At 37.4% G+C, this 14,959-nt stretch overlaps 2 protein-coding genes across 4 annotated transcripts; one reads left to right on the top strand and one right to left on the bottom strand.

The window, feature by feature from the left end:
- Nucleotides 1-436: 436 nt before the first annotated feature.
- On the top strand, nt 437-6,378 carry LOC117208312 (protein pygopus). 3 transcript variants are annotated; one of them, XM_033449374.1, is made up of 5 exons: nt 437-755; nt 1,516-1,748; nt 1,834-2,853; nt 2,937-3,082; nt 3,162-6,378. In XM_033449374.1, exons 2-5 carry the CDS (start codon nt 1,533-1,535, stop codon nt 3,280-3,282), a joined length of 1,503 nt encoding a protein of 500 aa, XP_033305265.1. In that variant the 5' UTR covers nt 437-755; nt 1,516-1,532; the 3' UTR covers nt 3,283-6,378. The 3 variants fall into 3 exon arrangements, with proteins under 3 accessions (XP_033305265.1, XP_033305264.1, XP_033305263.1); XM_033449373.1 differs by having other exon boundaries at nt 1,501-1,748; XM_033449372.1 differs by having other exon boundaries at nt 1,451-1,748.
- A 783-nt stretch (nt 6,379-7,161) lies between these two features.
- Nucleotides 7,162-13,880, bottom strand: LOC117208386 (tubulin polyglutamylase TTLL13). Its single transcript, XM_033449560.1, has 18 exons — nt 13,592-13,880; nt 13,002-13,214; nt 12,707-12,932; nt 12,575-12,642; nt 12,363-12,480; nt 12,183-12,284; nt 11,999-12,106; nt 11,088-11,373; nt 10,945-11,026; nt 10,564-10,854; nt 10,327-10,483; nt 10,159-10,259; nt 9,880-10,008; nt 9,582-9,807; nt 9,297-9,478; nt 8,988-9,219; nt 8,744-8,905; nt 7,162-8,669 (listed from the first exon to the last, which is right to left on the bottom strand). The coding sequence occupies exons 1-18, from the start codon at nt 13,774-13,776 to the stop codon at nt 8,301-8,303; spliced, it is 3,237 nt and encodes a 1,078-aa protein (XP_033305451.1). The 5' UTR covers nt 13,777-13,880; the 3' UTR covers nt 7,162-8,300.
- Nucleotides 13,881-14,959: the final 1,079 nt, after the last annotated feature.

Below are 14,959 nucleotides of genomic sequence, written 5' to 3'. Positions count from 1 at the left end.
TGCTCCATCTTGAAGGAACTTCCTTCTGTTCTCAAACTTCTGCCTTGAACTGTGAACGTTTCGCTCAGAAGTTAATCACAGAAGCTTTTTCTTCATATTCATCCTATTCATTCTATCATATAACGTGCGTGTACTCAGCACGACAAATTACGACCGAACGATTCATTTTTGTAGATTTCACATTTCTTGGGAAATAAATTTTCTTTGGTTAAAAACACCTTCAATATGATTGAATACGGGATGATTTCGAAAGAAACATTCGCGCATTGGATCCACGCAACTAGTATTCACCAGTGTTAATAACCAATATAGTTTCTTAGATAGATTAAAAGAAAGCTTCGCGATAATACGAAGCTGCCTTAATACGTTGATTGTCTTGATGTTTCAGGAATGCAGCTAGTACCGCCATCTGCGGAATACACTGTGCAATATTCTTACGCGAACAATACAACCACAGGGACACGCGTAACGCGACAATGGCGACCTGAAACATTGGCGTGCGCTTCCTTGCTCCATATACTTCTGACATCTCGCCAGTGTTTACCGTACTCCTTCTGCATGTTCGTGAATGTGAAACATATTCGTGCTAGCGTAAAATATGTGACTGGTGAAGAGGAACCATTAAAAACGAGTAACTGCGCGGATTCAGCCGTTGAAGCTAGCTAGGCGCACGACATAATTCAATGGTGTTAGTCTCTGCCGAAAAAACGGGAAAGCCATGTATACAACGATATCTTGCCGAATATAATGCGTTGGTAAATATGCGAATTATTTTTATTCTTTACAACTGCCGTTTATTATCGACCGCACATCTCTTATGTATTGCTAAACGTACTAAATGATTTAGAAAAATGTGTAGGTTAGGTTGGCCTGAGAAACTGGCATCGGCGGATTTTATTTTGTTTTCTTTTTAAAAGATTGTCTACTTTTTTTACATTACTTTTATCGCTTTAAACGTGTTGTCGTTCAATGTCGTGTATTATTTTTATTCGAATGATGGTTATTTAAACAAAACATATTGAAATATTCTGTATTTATACCAATATACAAAGTATAGCAACTTGCGATTATACATGTATTTACCTGAATGTATACACTTAAGAATGTAAGATTATAAATATATCTTCAAGAAATGTGTGCATACTATACCCATTAAATTACAAGAACCATTAAATTTCATAAAATTACCCACTGAATTAAATTACAATATAATGGATGTAGATGCTGAAATTTCAGTCAGATTTATATCATATTCAAATAATGTCACATATAAGTATTTATTTTATAATTTACTTTATAATTTATCTCAATTAACAATTGTACAAATTTTGATCTTTCATGAATTGAGAAGCTAAGTGTTCTTGACATAAACAATATATATTCTAAGTTTACTTGTTTTAATTGTAAAACATAAAATAAAACATAGTATTTCTTTAATTAAAAATACTAGTGGAGCAGTAATAAAGACTTATCATCAAAATCTATTGTGGTGCTGATAAGGCATGTTAAAATAAGGCAAGCCAACGAGGGAGATGAGCCACAATATTGCAGGCATGCCACCCTTTGCAAGGATGCCTTTGGGGGGTATGGGTATGGGTGTGAATATGGGTCCTAGTGGCCCACATCCTGAATCTTCTGCTCACCCTCATCCTCCACCACCGCCACCGTCTGGTGCCAATCCAAAAAAGAAACGACGTACAAATGCAAATGTTGCTCAACCATCTCCGCAACAACCTCCAATAGTACAGGTAACTCTTTACGCTATAATTGATCAGCATACCATTAATAATCGTTATAGTTCATCATTTTATTATACCCTAAAAATATTTTCAGGATTTACTACCTCCACCTTTAACTGGCTATGGAGACACGATAGTAGCAAGTAACCCTTTTGACGATACACCACCGCAAACCACGCAAACACCAATGATGCATGGTGGACCGCCTCATATGCATCCCCATCACCCACATCATATAAGTGGACCACCTATGAGAGGCATGAGCCCTTTAACTTCTATAGGTGGAATGAGTCCTATGATGCCTCACAATATGGGTAGTATGAGTCCAATGGGAAATTCGCCCATGACAAATCACATGAATCACATGGGAGCAATGTCTCCTATGAATCATGCACCAATAGGTGGTATGAGTCCAATGAATAATATGGGCCCCAGCATGCCACCTGGTCCGATGAATACCATGAACAATCATATGAATATGAGTCACATGGGTAATTCTCAACTTAGCGGCCCACCTATGGGTAGTCCAATGAATAATATGAACAGTGGCCCAATGGGTAGTCCAATGAATAACATGGGACACAGTATGGGAAGTCCTATGGGTGGTCCGCTGGGATCTCCTATGAATACAATGGGGGGATCAAATCATATGCCTAATGGACCAATGAATATGAACAATATTAATAGCCATATACCACCCAATAGCCCACTGAACGGACCATCTATGAACAGTGTAAACAGTCCACTTGGACACAACGGATCTCAACCACATCCAAATCATATGGGAAATAATCTTAATAACTTAGGAAGGCCCATGAATGGACCCATGACTACCATGAGTTCAATGGTATCCAATAATATGAATATGAGTGGCCCAAATCAAATAAATAATATGAATATGGGTGGGCCACCAATGAATAACATGTCTAATATGAGTATTAATCATCATAATCAAATGAGTCACATAGCTGGTCCAATGGGTACAATGTCTAATAATTTAGGCGGAGGTCCACCAATGGGCCATCCTATTAACATGGGAGGTTCCATGCCACCTCATGGTTTTCAAGGTCCACCGGGGATGGGACCGAAACCAATGCCAGTTTCTGCAGGAAAGGTAGATTAATTTATCAATATCATCGTACAATTGCGTCATAAATTTACGATGGCATCTAAATGTATATCATTCTAATATTACAGATATATCCTCCAGATCAGCCAATGGTGTTTAACCCACAAAATCCTAATGCTCCACCTATTTATCCTTGTGGAGTATGTCACAAAGAAGTGCATGATAACGATCAAGCGATCCTTTGTGAGTCCGGTTGTAATTTTTGGTTTCACAGGTACGTAAAAAATTATATTCTTTCTTTATACATTATCATATAAAAAAACATATACTTAACATGTAAGAATTTGTTTTAGGGGATGCACAGGATTATCGGAAACTGCCTATCAATTATTAACGGCAGAAGTTTATGCCGAATGGGTGTGTGATAAGTGTTTGCAATCGAAAAATATACCTTTGGTTAAATTTAAACCATAACACTTCTTGACTCGTCGTATATGCGACACACGAGTGACTCTTTGTTAGCGTTTACACCTTGTACACGCACACGTGCGCGTGTAATTGCACACACATAAACACATACGACATACACTAATGCACGAGCAAAATCGTGCATATAATATAAACATGCGCTGTTTGTTAATATCTTAGCTTTAACTTGTTGAAATATTAGGGTATTGCTATGAGTCGTATTGGTGAATGAGATAGCAAAAACGACATATGTTCAAAAGTTATATTAATTTTTAAGTCTGTTTACAAGTCTGTTTACAAAGTAATTTATCTTTTAACTTTTGATATTCCTGACCCGTTTTCAATCAACACTGTGAAGTATAAATGAAATCGGAGTCCAGAAAGCATAAAAATTTTAAAAAGATTTATAGGTATTAAAAACTGTACAGTCACCTGTAAACTTCGTTTGATCTGTTATTTTTAATTGCATTTGATACAAAATTAAAGAATAATTATACAAGATGCATCATGCAACTAAACGAAACCATTTCTTTAAAATAAGTAGAGATAGAACAATTTATCAGAGAACAAAATTAAATATTGCTATCTGTTCTATATTGCTACAGTACTTTTACGTATTTTGTGCCTCAATGATTATGCATAACACCATCTAATTTTGTCTTGTAAAATATTTTCTCTATCTCTAATCATAAAATGTATATAGCACCACCCATTTGCGTGATACGCAACCCTATATACATGAAATAGAAAGATATGTACGTATATGTACGTATATGTATGTATATGTGATAAACAGCGAAAATTGCTGGAACTGCATATTAGTAGCAAATGAAACAAATACATATATTCTGTTTACTTTATTTAGCTTTGGGTGAACGTTCCTGCTAAATTATAATTGATATTCAAAAATAATTAACAACGTGTATTACTTCATCAATTATTTCTAGTTATGTCATTGTCATTTATCATCAGGCTCGTTACGTTGATTAAGGATTAAAGTGGTATTTAAAAAAAAAATAGATATTGCAAATGCACATCTAGCAACTATTTAAGAACAGAGTAATATGAATTTTAAGCGATGTAAATTGTTCTCATAACGCGATTACAAATGTTCATGACTATCTTCAAGTACCAGAACAACAAAAAATTTCTATAAACCCGTTCGTACAATTGAAATATTACCGAATTATTTTAGGTTTCTAAAAAATGCGTTTGACAATGGTGTGCTATGTAAAGAATAAGTATTGCTAATACTTTCAAGCATATATTATTCTCAAACGCCGTTTTTTGCTCCCAAATGTTACAAATAAAAGTGCTGCGGTTCTTGTATTTTTATATTTCAAATATTTTGGTATAAACCATGGTCAGTTATATATTTTCGAGCTACTTTAGTGTTATAGTTTAGAATATATTCAAAATGTAAATAGAACCAACACTAATGAGAAGTTTTAACACAGCATGTATAAAGAATATTTCTATCTGTTTACAAAGATCAATCAACGGTTTACGTGATGAGAAAGGAGGCTTGAAAAGTCGAACTTCTTTTTTTCCATCAAAGATCATGTATTGTTTCTTGCCATGGTTTATGCTGGGGTTTAATTTAGCACTTATCAATGATAAATTTTTTACCTGTATGATTCTTCATATACCTTGACAAAGAAACAGCACGAATTCGTTTGATGGATAATTTGCAGGGTCTTTCTGTATTATATATAAGATCATACGATGAACAAACCACGTATGTTCATTTAAGCAGAAACATAAAGACTCAGATTCATAAGAAACTTTGGTGTTCAGGGAATGCAGGAATGATTACCGTGTAAACGAACCTTACGGAATAAAATGTGGAAACATCAATACTATTGAATTATAATGATAAGCATGATGTCAAAAATATGTGATGCATTTATGTTTTCTGCAAATCCGTCTTTTCTTGATGCAATAATTGCCGTAACTTAAGAGAAAATTCGTACAAATATGAATTAAACTCAAGACACTTCGTATATATATCGAATGAAGTCTCGTATTTAGTTGCAGTAATAAATTTGTGCACACATATGAACACGCATACATATATTACATTCACGCTCTTCTTCGTCAAGTTAAGGTTTATTGTTATATCTGCCACAGACATTTGGTGTCAGTACTAATATAATAGTATATTGAAAAAGAACTGAATATATTATCGACGTGAATGATTAATGTAATGCAAAAGGAAAGGAATAACTGAATTCCGTCGGCAACTAATGTAAAATTAACAAGTCCACGGATTGTATAGTTTTATTTATATAAATATATATATATATAAATATATATATATATATATATAAATATAGCCAGTTATCATTTTACTACTTGATGCCTGCGTTATACGGAGGACTGACTTTGAAGATTTCTAGAATATCTCAGATTAACTAGTATCTCTAATACACGGCAGAGTTAACTAGTTATTCTTCTAAACTTCAACTCTCGAGTTTCTCTCCGTATAATTCACGCTTTAAGCTTGTTTTATTGTAATCCTTTTTAACAAATATTATACATGAGTAATGTACACAGGATCCTATAACTACATAATGCTCATATTAGTATTACAACGAATAGAATACCATCTTCACATATCTTCATCCTATATTTTGTCATGTTATGACGGAACGAGGAGCGAGGGGGAGGGGGGCACGCTGAAGATCTCGCGCGTTAACGTTGCTTTTTTTTCTCTATTACGAAAAATTATATATGGGAATGCAGGGGATTAAGCATATAACGAGAAGAGAAATATTACTTGACGTGACGGTTGAGAGGGGGAGGGGGCATGCAATCGAGAACGATGCTAGGTATTTGAAGGATCAAAGATAATGGTTTTCTAGTACAAACGAATGAATCGTAATTTAAGTAACTACTAGTAGCTGCTCTATTTTTCAGAGGTAATTTACGTAAGTTGTATCGTTTGCGAACGAAACCGTTATGCGATCACTGAACATGACGCACGCCTAAGAACGAAACCTTATGTCTAAATGGGAAGAATAAGTTCTTTAACTTATGTTTAACAGTAGCTTAATCCCTGTACAATTTGTTCAAAGCAAATGCATTTCTTATGTGTCTGAATGTTTGTCTCATTATACTACCTTCAAATTCTGTCACCTCGTTGTTTTTCAGCCTTTTATCTTACCATCAAAACCGAGACGTTCTCGTAACACTCAGAGCGTGACGATTTATAGATCAACGATTTCACGAAAATAGGCACCGCTTATGTAATACGATATTACATAAATATCCAAATATTCGACTCTTTCGTTGTTCTTTAAACATTTGTAAAATTTTATCGAATTTGTATGTATTCATTTATGTATATAGGTCATTTACACTCTTTCGAAGGTAAGCGATAGTATCAAAGCGACATTAAATTCGCGCGTATAATGACTATAATACTTATCAATTTATTGTATCAGATTTGTAAATATCTTCTGTATCGTGTTAAATCGAGCCAAGAATGCGTTATATGCGTTTATCGGGTCATTTTTTATTTTTGCCGAGACACATGTAATGACGATAGGGGAAGGTAATGGTTCCTATTCCTTCCCTAGACAATCACTTTACATCTAAATTAAGGACTCGATTATTATTTGAGTTTTAAGGAAAACCTGAGCGTTTGAACACGCGATTTGAATGCAGCACATTATTATTATCATTATTGTTATTCTGGACTATTATCAATTAAGTACTATTATTATGATTATTGTATTATTACTTTGTACAAGATCAATATCTAACATTGGTAATTGAATTTTCATTCATTATTAATCTTAACGCTCCTGTATTTTGAATAAGCGTTCAAGAAACGTGTCGCGACGAATCGATCGTTGATTTTTAATTGAAAGCTGTGGTTCCATTGATAAAAAAAAAACTATTGAAAACGGAAGAAATTAAAAAAAGAAACAATGCAGGGCATACAAATTGACAACAATGTCTCACATTAATAGAAAAAGAAATGTCTACGTGTTATTATGATCGAAAGGTATACACGCCAAAATTGTTCATAGATTATTTTTTATCATGTGAATGCTTACATACATATATGCATACATCACAGATACATGTGTGTATAGCGTGTATGTATATCGCATCAACGATAAACATTATTATACATATTGCAGGCACGTTACATGTATATACGTATGTCATTATTAGGATACACAATCAAGATGTGCGATGAAAATTTCGATTACCGAAGCGTGTATATGTTCAATCATTGTGTGTGTGTGTGTGTGTGTTTGTGCGCGCGCGTGTGTGTGTACATATTTATATGTCACTTTAAATAACAAATCCATATATGTTGATTTTTAAATTATTCTTGTATATATCTTGCGAAATGCCATCCGTTAATCGAAACATAGTTAAAGTTTACAATAATCCCTCTTTTTGAAGTGATTCAAATTAACAATTTATTTTCATAGTTTAACGTATTAGTCTTTGGACTTATTACTTTTAAATATGGGGAATCTTTTTCCTTTAACATGAAGTATACAGTTTGATATTAACAAATCACTCGTTAGAGATTGCTTAAAAAAAGTAATTGTAAAATACAAACGTTTTCAAATTTATATCTAATCTCATTGTGTTTTTGAATTCATGAATCGCGACGTACACTTGTTAAAATTTCGACGAGTTGAACTCTCCACGTTTTTCAAGTGTATGAAGGCGCACGATATTCGATAAGGTACGGGCCACGTGGGCCTTCGTTATTCGACAGCTTTGATCGTTCGAATTTAGATTATCCATCCAAAATTTCTCCGGTATCCTCGGTCGAATATAAACCGGCACCTCGTTACAAATTACTTTGAAATCTGTAATTCGAAGAAACTGCTTTTGTACTTTGTACTCATGACACTCAAACGTATACCTCACCTCGCACATAATAATTTCTTATCTTTTAAACCCGTAAATAGAAAATTATTATCCGGCACTTTACCCTATGGGAAACAAACAAAACATATTTATATAAACTTACAAATAATAACTAATTAATTTCATGGAACATTATCTACTTTACTTGCTTTCAGGCAAAATTGTGGCGACTGACTCGTCCACGGTTCGTATCTAGTTTCCATTCCAGAATGCTGATGAAGATGACACTTGTGCCTACAAATAGACGCGCTCTTGCTCGTACTATCCGCATACCCGAGTTTTCCGTACAATCCGTACTTCTTCTCGTCGATAGCTCGCAACGTACCGTTCTTTTTCATTGCCATATAGATTTGCTCCAACATTCCGTAACTCTTGATCAGGAAATCTCGTTGAGCCAATGCCGTAACGCGTTCTCTTTCCTCAGATTCGCAAATGATCTCTGGCTCGAACGAGTGCGAAGTATTAGTAGCCGAAATTGCCTGCTTCTTTGTCTATACATACGTTTGGAAAATTATTTCGTTAAAATTCAATGCTTTACGACACTTAGTTATTTTGAAAAACCGACATTCGAATGGGAAGAATTCCTTCTCGATACATTCGCACACTTGTTCCTATCCTGATCGTGCGTCGTTGTTGACTTTTGCGTTACGTTTGGACTCTCTGAATGCAATTTCGAATCGCTCCATTTGCCAGAAATCTTCTTGCTTTCTTGTTCCTTTATCTTCATCTATCAATAAAATTCGCTTTTATGAGCGCTTTTCGAATCGAGCTGTTCGTTAAATATACTTTTACGTAAACTGATGAAACACCTCGTTTTCCTCCTTTTGAATCCTTGACGCTTCTTCCCGAGCTCTGGATGCCGCGGTATCTTGATACACGGAAATGCTGCTTTGTTTAAAGAATGGCTCGTACCTTTCACTGTCGCAACATGGATAGATTCTGCGGAAATTGCCCATATGCTCGTCCTCCCATTTAAATTGCTTCTGCAGGTCTTCCTCCGGTTTGTCAAGCTTCGTTGTGCCGACCGTCGAATCATTCGTACTGTACCGAATTCACGATCCGAATTATCCCTTTACCCGGGAACAAGTTATGGTACGAGAACATTTCCATTAATTTACCTGCCGTCCTTTGTGTTTATTCCCTGAAGCAATCTATCCCTAACTCGCTTTCTATCTTCTTCAATAATTTTCTTCTTGTCGCATTGCTGTAAATTTAACATTTCGAACGTACTCATCAGCAGACCTTCCTTCACATCCTTATCGATTTGTGCGTCCGTATGAAAACTCGGCGAGTGATTTACCTGAAGTATATTTTTTCCCATGAGCACAAAAGGTGTGTGTGTGCATACGCGCCTATGTGTGTAACTTTTGGTACGTTATTAAAATTGAGACCTCGATCGTTACCTCCAAAAGATATGGTTTCAACTTCCAATCGAGTAACACGTCAAAGCCCAGTAGCTCGAAACAAGCGTAGGTCTTATCGTGCGTTGGAAAACACGTGTGATAACTGTGCTTCAGAACAGGATGTGCTGCCAAAATCGTTTTTATAATAATCTCATCGATCTTACGCCATAGTTCATCCACGTCGACGTCCTTCATCTTAAACCACTTGTTCAGAGTGGATATTTTCCTGCATACGAAAGATTCTCGTCATTCTGAAGGGGGTCGAACGAAACGACGCTTACAAGAACATACCACCAACCTTTTGCTACCAATTTCATCGTCGATTACATACATTCGGCTGTGCTTATTGACAGCGTAATTCGTTAGGTGCATAAACACGTTGGACGTATTGTGACCGGTTGGTTCCTTGTATCTGCTCGTGGCGAACCTGAAACGCGGCACGTACAGAATAAATAACTCGAATTTAATCATTGCACTCTTTACGATCGTACGTCTGCTCTCGACCGTCAGCACAGCTCGAGTTTCGTACGTCGCAAAGGTCAAAGGATTAATTAAAGGCAAAATGGTGACTATATACCTCGCAAGACCGTCGTTGTAGACGTAAATCCTAAGGGGATCGCACGAGGTGAGCAACGCGTAGATACGAAGATCGAATTTGTAGCCGTCCACCAGGAAGGGCTACAGACACGAATGATCTTCACCAAAAGAAGAGTAGAAACGAACGATTAAAGTTGAAAATGCATACCCTAGCCACGTAAACCTGGCAGATCATTCGCTCGCTGGGTTTAACATCTTTTAAGTTTTTTGTCAAATAAATGCCGCGCCCTTGACAGCCTGTGTCAGGCTTGATGATGAAAGTTTTGGAGCGTCTCAATTTAGCATAGGCTATTGCCTCTCCGTGGCTAGACGTTTTGATCGACAGATAACGTAAATCTTCTAATGATACTATCAATTACTTCGATAAAGGACAGAACGTTCTTACTCTGCGGGAAAACACCATGTCTTGGGGAAGAAATTGTAGTCCTTTGGAAAAAGCCTCAGCATACGATTCAAGTTACGAGCAAGCAAATCTTTTCTACAGATTTCTGTCATTCCTGGAAAATGATTGACCTTCTGATATCTTTTCATATCTTTCGCTCGTTCCACGCTCACGCTCAAGTCTGTCCAGTAAAGGTTCCAGCTGCTATCCTCGGTAACTTCTTTCATCCCGAAACGAGCCGCCACTCGTCTCACCGCGTCGTATTTGCAATTACTCGTGCATATTGTCAAGTATCTGTAATCGTAAACATCTAACAAATACGAGAAAACAAAGAGGAAAGCGAAGAATGATATTTTCGATTTCTTTGATAACAAACTACTATACCTCCGTTTTTTCTTTTTCTTCGCCTTGATCGAAGTTCCTTCCTTTCGCGACTCCACGTCGGTCTCCACGAACGACAAATCTGCTGCAATATCGTGTGCATAAATGGAACTGTCTACACGACGCGCAAGCTTAGGAACAAATACCTTTGTCGTCCTTTTTATCAGCGAAACATTTAGAAGCAATCGGTTCCCGATCATTTTTAGTCGAATCGGTAGATGGAAGAACGTTAAACGAAGTATCAGATACCACGAGTTTCTTGCACCGGTTTCTATACACTGTTTTACATGATCGCACTTCGGCACTGGAATCAGATTCACTGGTGATCTCGTTGTTTATCGGGTAACTCTTCTTCGTATCGCCGGCTTCGATCTCGCGCTCCACCATCAAAGGACGTTTGTTGCTGCGTTCGATGAGGTTCATGACCGGCGTATCGCATTATTCTAAACGAACTGTCGTCGCATGGCTTTAATTTGATCATATGTCGAGCCAGACCTGCATTATACTTCGATCCGTCAATTTTATTCCGTACGCGGGACCGATCACCTAGACAAACGAGAAACTAATAATATCCTCGGTGAAAAAGGTATTCGACTGTGATCAATTTATTGACGTACAAGAAACCAAAATTCGATGCTATTTACAGAAATGCCCTTTCCAAAATAGATCGTCTCGTTTCACGCATCGCACCTCGCCTCAATTGTTTTTCCATTTCTCGAGGCAAGAAGGCAGCCTCGTATCCTAATTTCAATTTAAACGGTGCAAGACTTTTCAAGCAAAATGCATGCGACAATGCGGGTTAATCGACGGTTACTGCGGTGCAGCTCGTGTTAAACCTTTGCTCGAGAAACTTTTCGTTACTTTAATTACGGCGCAACGTTGCTTTACAAAGTTCGTGCAAACGCAAAAGGGATCACGAAAACTTGCTACGTATGTATGAAACAGCGTTGTCAGCCGTAGGATTATCACGAGCACGCGCAGGCTTGCCTAACGTAACAAACGTAGCATATTCTTTGGAAAAAGATCTTTTATTATCTTTCGCTTATCTAAAACTTTACAGATTCGATTTCAAACTCGTCGTATTCTCTACGATGTTCACAACGTTCAAAGCACAGCCCCAGCACAACGTCACGCCACTCCCTCCGTGTCCGTAATTGTGTATTACCTGCAAAGGTTCACATCGGTTTCAATTGATCGAAAAATTTATACGTTTCACGTTCATCCAGCTTTGTTTTCGATACCGTAACTTGTCTGCCTTGAGAAGACCTGCAAACTTCAGCTTCAATACGAACTTGGTACCTTCCAGGTCTCAGGCCAACCCACTCCTTCGCTATTTCAGATCCCTTCGAAGAAGGACGATTAATAATTAATTACGTTCCATTACGTGTTCGATTTAGTTAAAAATTTTAAGAAAGCTATACTTTCAGAGCAGGTAAAATGCGCACACATCCGTTATAAATGAATTCTGAGTCTTCTTTTCGTGGTGTGCGGTCGAAATCGTTCTCCTGGTGCGTACCACCCAACACTACACTGTCGATGCTTTCGAAAAAAGAATGTCGACATTATAAATAAATAAATACAAAATCGTCGTACGATTAACGCTTAGAAATATATCTTCGATTTAATTCGTTACTTCGGTATTATGTAATTCCCATCGTCGTCGTCTACCAATAACCCGTGCATTACCCAGGATGCCGTCACCTTAAACGATACAATGCGTAAGGAAATCTCATACTGTGGTATATCAATCTCCAAAACTACCAACCCTAGCAACTTGACCTCTGATAGACTTCACGGCGTTATCACCCACGAGTTTATGTGCACCGAGGCCGCTACAGTTTATTATTAAATCGTATCCATCGTCGGTTAGTTCGTTGAACGTGTGAATTTTCCTGTTTCGTAGTTTTCCGCCTATTTGGAGGAATCGTTTCATTAACCAAGGCAACAATTTAACTGGCTCGCACGTATACGTCAGGAACATCCATCCGTGTCTATAATTCGTCACACGAATTAATTACGATGACATGAAAGATTGCAAGTGAATTCCATTAATACCGTACTTATAATTGGCATTCCACTCTGCGTTTAGTTTCTCCAATTCACTGGGATTCAGTTCGTACGCACCGTACACCACTTTCGTCCAGGCTAAATCGAGGAAACCATCGGGATTACTGGTAACACGGTACATCGGTATCAAGGAGAGTCCTATTTCAGAAGCCAAGCCCGCTTTCCAAAAGTTTTCCAACCATCGATACGTGATTTCACTCCATTGTCTGTTAGCGTATAGTGCAGTTGTAAAACGAATATAAATTACGCTTAACCCTCGTCAGCGGAGGCTGGATCATTGCTGTCACGATCGTTGAACGCTTTATTTTATAGCGATTAAGTGAACACGGTCAATTAAAAAAGGCTGCTTGCCTCTACGTGATAACTGAATTAAAAAATAAAAATAAAACGTAACTCGGAGAGTAATAAGCGTAAAATGTTTGCATAAGTCAACCTTCGCTGTTTCACCGAGGATCAAACTTCATCGATCCTTTCTCTTTGATTTCGTCATAATGAATTTTAACATAGTGCATTCGAGTTACGTACATAGTTCACTTTTCCAGCTAGAGACAGCTGTCAGTAGCTCAAAATACTAAATACTCACGATATTTTGTCAGAAGGAGTGTTTCCGAGAAGATAAGGACTCCATATACCGGCACTTCCGTCGCCGGTGGTAGCTGGTGAAAATTTATCCGAAAATATTTGCACCTCGAATTGTGGAAAACTGCTTTTCACCGCGAACGCACTTGTCATGCCGATCACACCGGCGCCCACCACTGCCACGCGCATTTCAAACGCAAATCCGATATATAATTTCACGACAAACCTCCAAACGTAACTACTAATGCTTCTCGTAGCAGCATTCGTCAAAGATGTTTAAAAAAAATAAAAATTGCATGACTCGAACGATAACCCCGTCATTTTGTATTCGTAAATCGCGGTATATAAATAACCGCTGCTCTTCGAATTGCATCGAGCGAAGATAAATAGAAACAAATCGACTGATTAGCTATACACGTTAAGAACACTACGATTCCTCGGTGTTGAAGAACATCCAACTACCGATTAATTTTTAAGCTATAAAGTCTTCAAGAACGAACAGTGATTTATCTTAATTTCTTTTAAATGGAAGATTACGATGAACTTACGATACCACATATTCCTAGCATAATGCCACTTCACAGCCCGACAATATTATGCTAGAATATGGGAATCGAGGAAGTCAGCGCGCGGAAACTGTTGTGAAAAAATTACCATGTCGAGGTCCAAGCGATGCTCGTTTCGTGGCGCACCAACGATAAACGGAGCATAATACTTTAAATTTCGCATCTCAAAGGTCTTATACTCTGCTTACCGATAGCACGACACACGATTTCGTTTTTACGGATATGACATTTTCGTGCTCGAGATCCATCGCAGCCCCGAGGCGATCCTAGAAGGATCGTGTAGCGCTAATCAAAAGGAAATATTTTGAAGCGGTCGTTTTGACGTACGATCCATCGACTGAGCCCTGCACACGTATCTGCCTCCCACAAGACGGCTGACCGAGGTGCCTGATGACAATTCGTGATATGGAGTATTTGTTTACATGGCATACGAATACCATAGACATAATACGGCCCGGAAATGCGATAAAGAATAAAATGACAGGATAGACGGTAATGTTCTTGGTGTCTCGAAAAAAGAAAGTTATTTTACTCGCGTCTATATATCTTACTCGAGAAATTAATCGACAACATATTCTTCGAGCTTGCGATTGTGCGAGTCTCTTAGGATCACGATACACCGAAGGCGTATATTCGTGGTACAGTTGAAGTGAAAAAAATTCTATGGCTGAAAGTAAGACGAAAATTAAGAATAAGGCTGCAATCTTGGTAAATCAAATTTGAAAATTTATCCAGTACGCGAGCTGATAGATAAAATTTCACTTTCAAGTCCGATAATTGTTAAATTAATTGTTAAATTATTGTAA

Source organism: Bombus bifarius, unplaced genomic scaffold (assembly GCF_011952205.1).
Source record: "Bombus bifarius isolate JDL3187 unplaced genomic scaffold, Bbif_JDL3187 scf7180000008062, whole genome shotgun sequence".
NCBI classification, from domain to species: domain Eukaryota; kingdom Metazoa; phylum Arthropoda; class Insecta; order Hymenoptera; family Apidae; genus Bombus; species Bombus bifarius.
Note: the sequence above shows the minus strand (reverse complement) of the source record. Positions and strands in the feature narration are given on the sequence as shown.

Excerpts from the sequence above, each read along its gene's own strand:
- LOC117208312 (XM_033449374.1), top strand. The coding sequence starts at position 1,533 with ATGAGCCACAATATTGCAGGCATGCCACCCTTTGCAAGGATGCCTTTG. Across the intron at positions 1,749-1,833 it reads AACAACCTCCAATAGTACAG|GATTTACTACCTCCACCTTT; the intron begins GTAACTCTTTAC and ends AAATATTTTCAG. Across the intron at positions 3,083-3,161 it reads TGTAATTTTTGGTTTCACAG|GGGATGCACAGGATTATCGG; the intron begins GTACGTAAAAAA and ends AATTTGTTTTAG.
- LOC117208386 (XM_033449560.1), bottom strand. The coding sequence starts at position 13,776 with ATGCGCGTGGCAGTGGTGGGCGCCGGTGTGATCGGCATGACAAGTGCG. Across the intron at positions 12,481-12,574 it reads GGGAATTACATAATACCGAA|CATCGACAGTGTAGTGTTGG; the intron begins GTAACGAATTAA and ends TTTTTTCGAAAG. Across the intron at positions 9,808-9,879 it reads GATGAAATTGGTAGCAAAAG|GAAAATATCCACTCTGAACA; the intron begins GTTGGTGGTATG and ends TTTCGTATGCAG.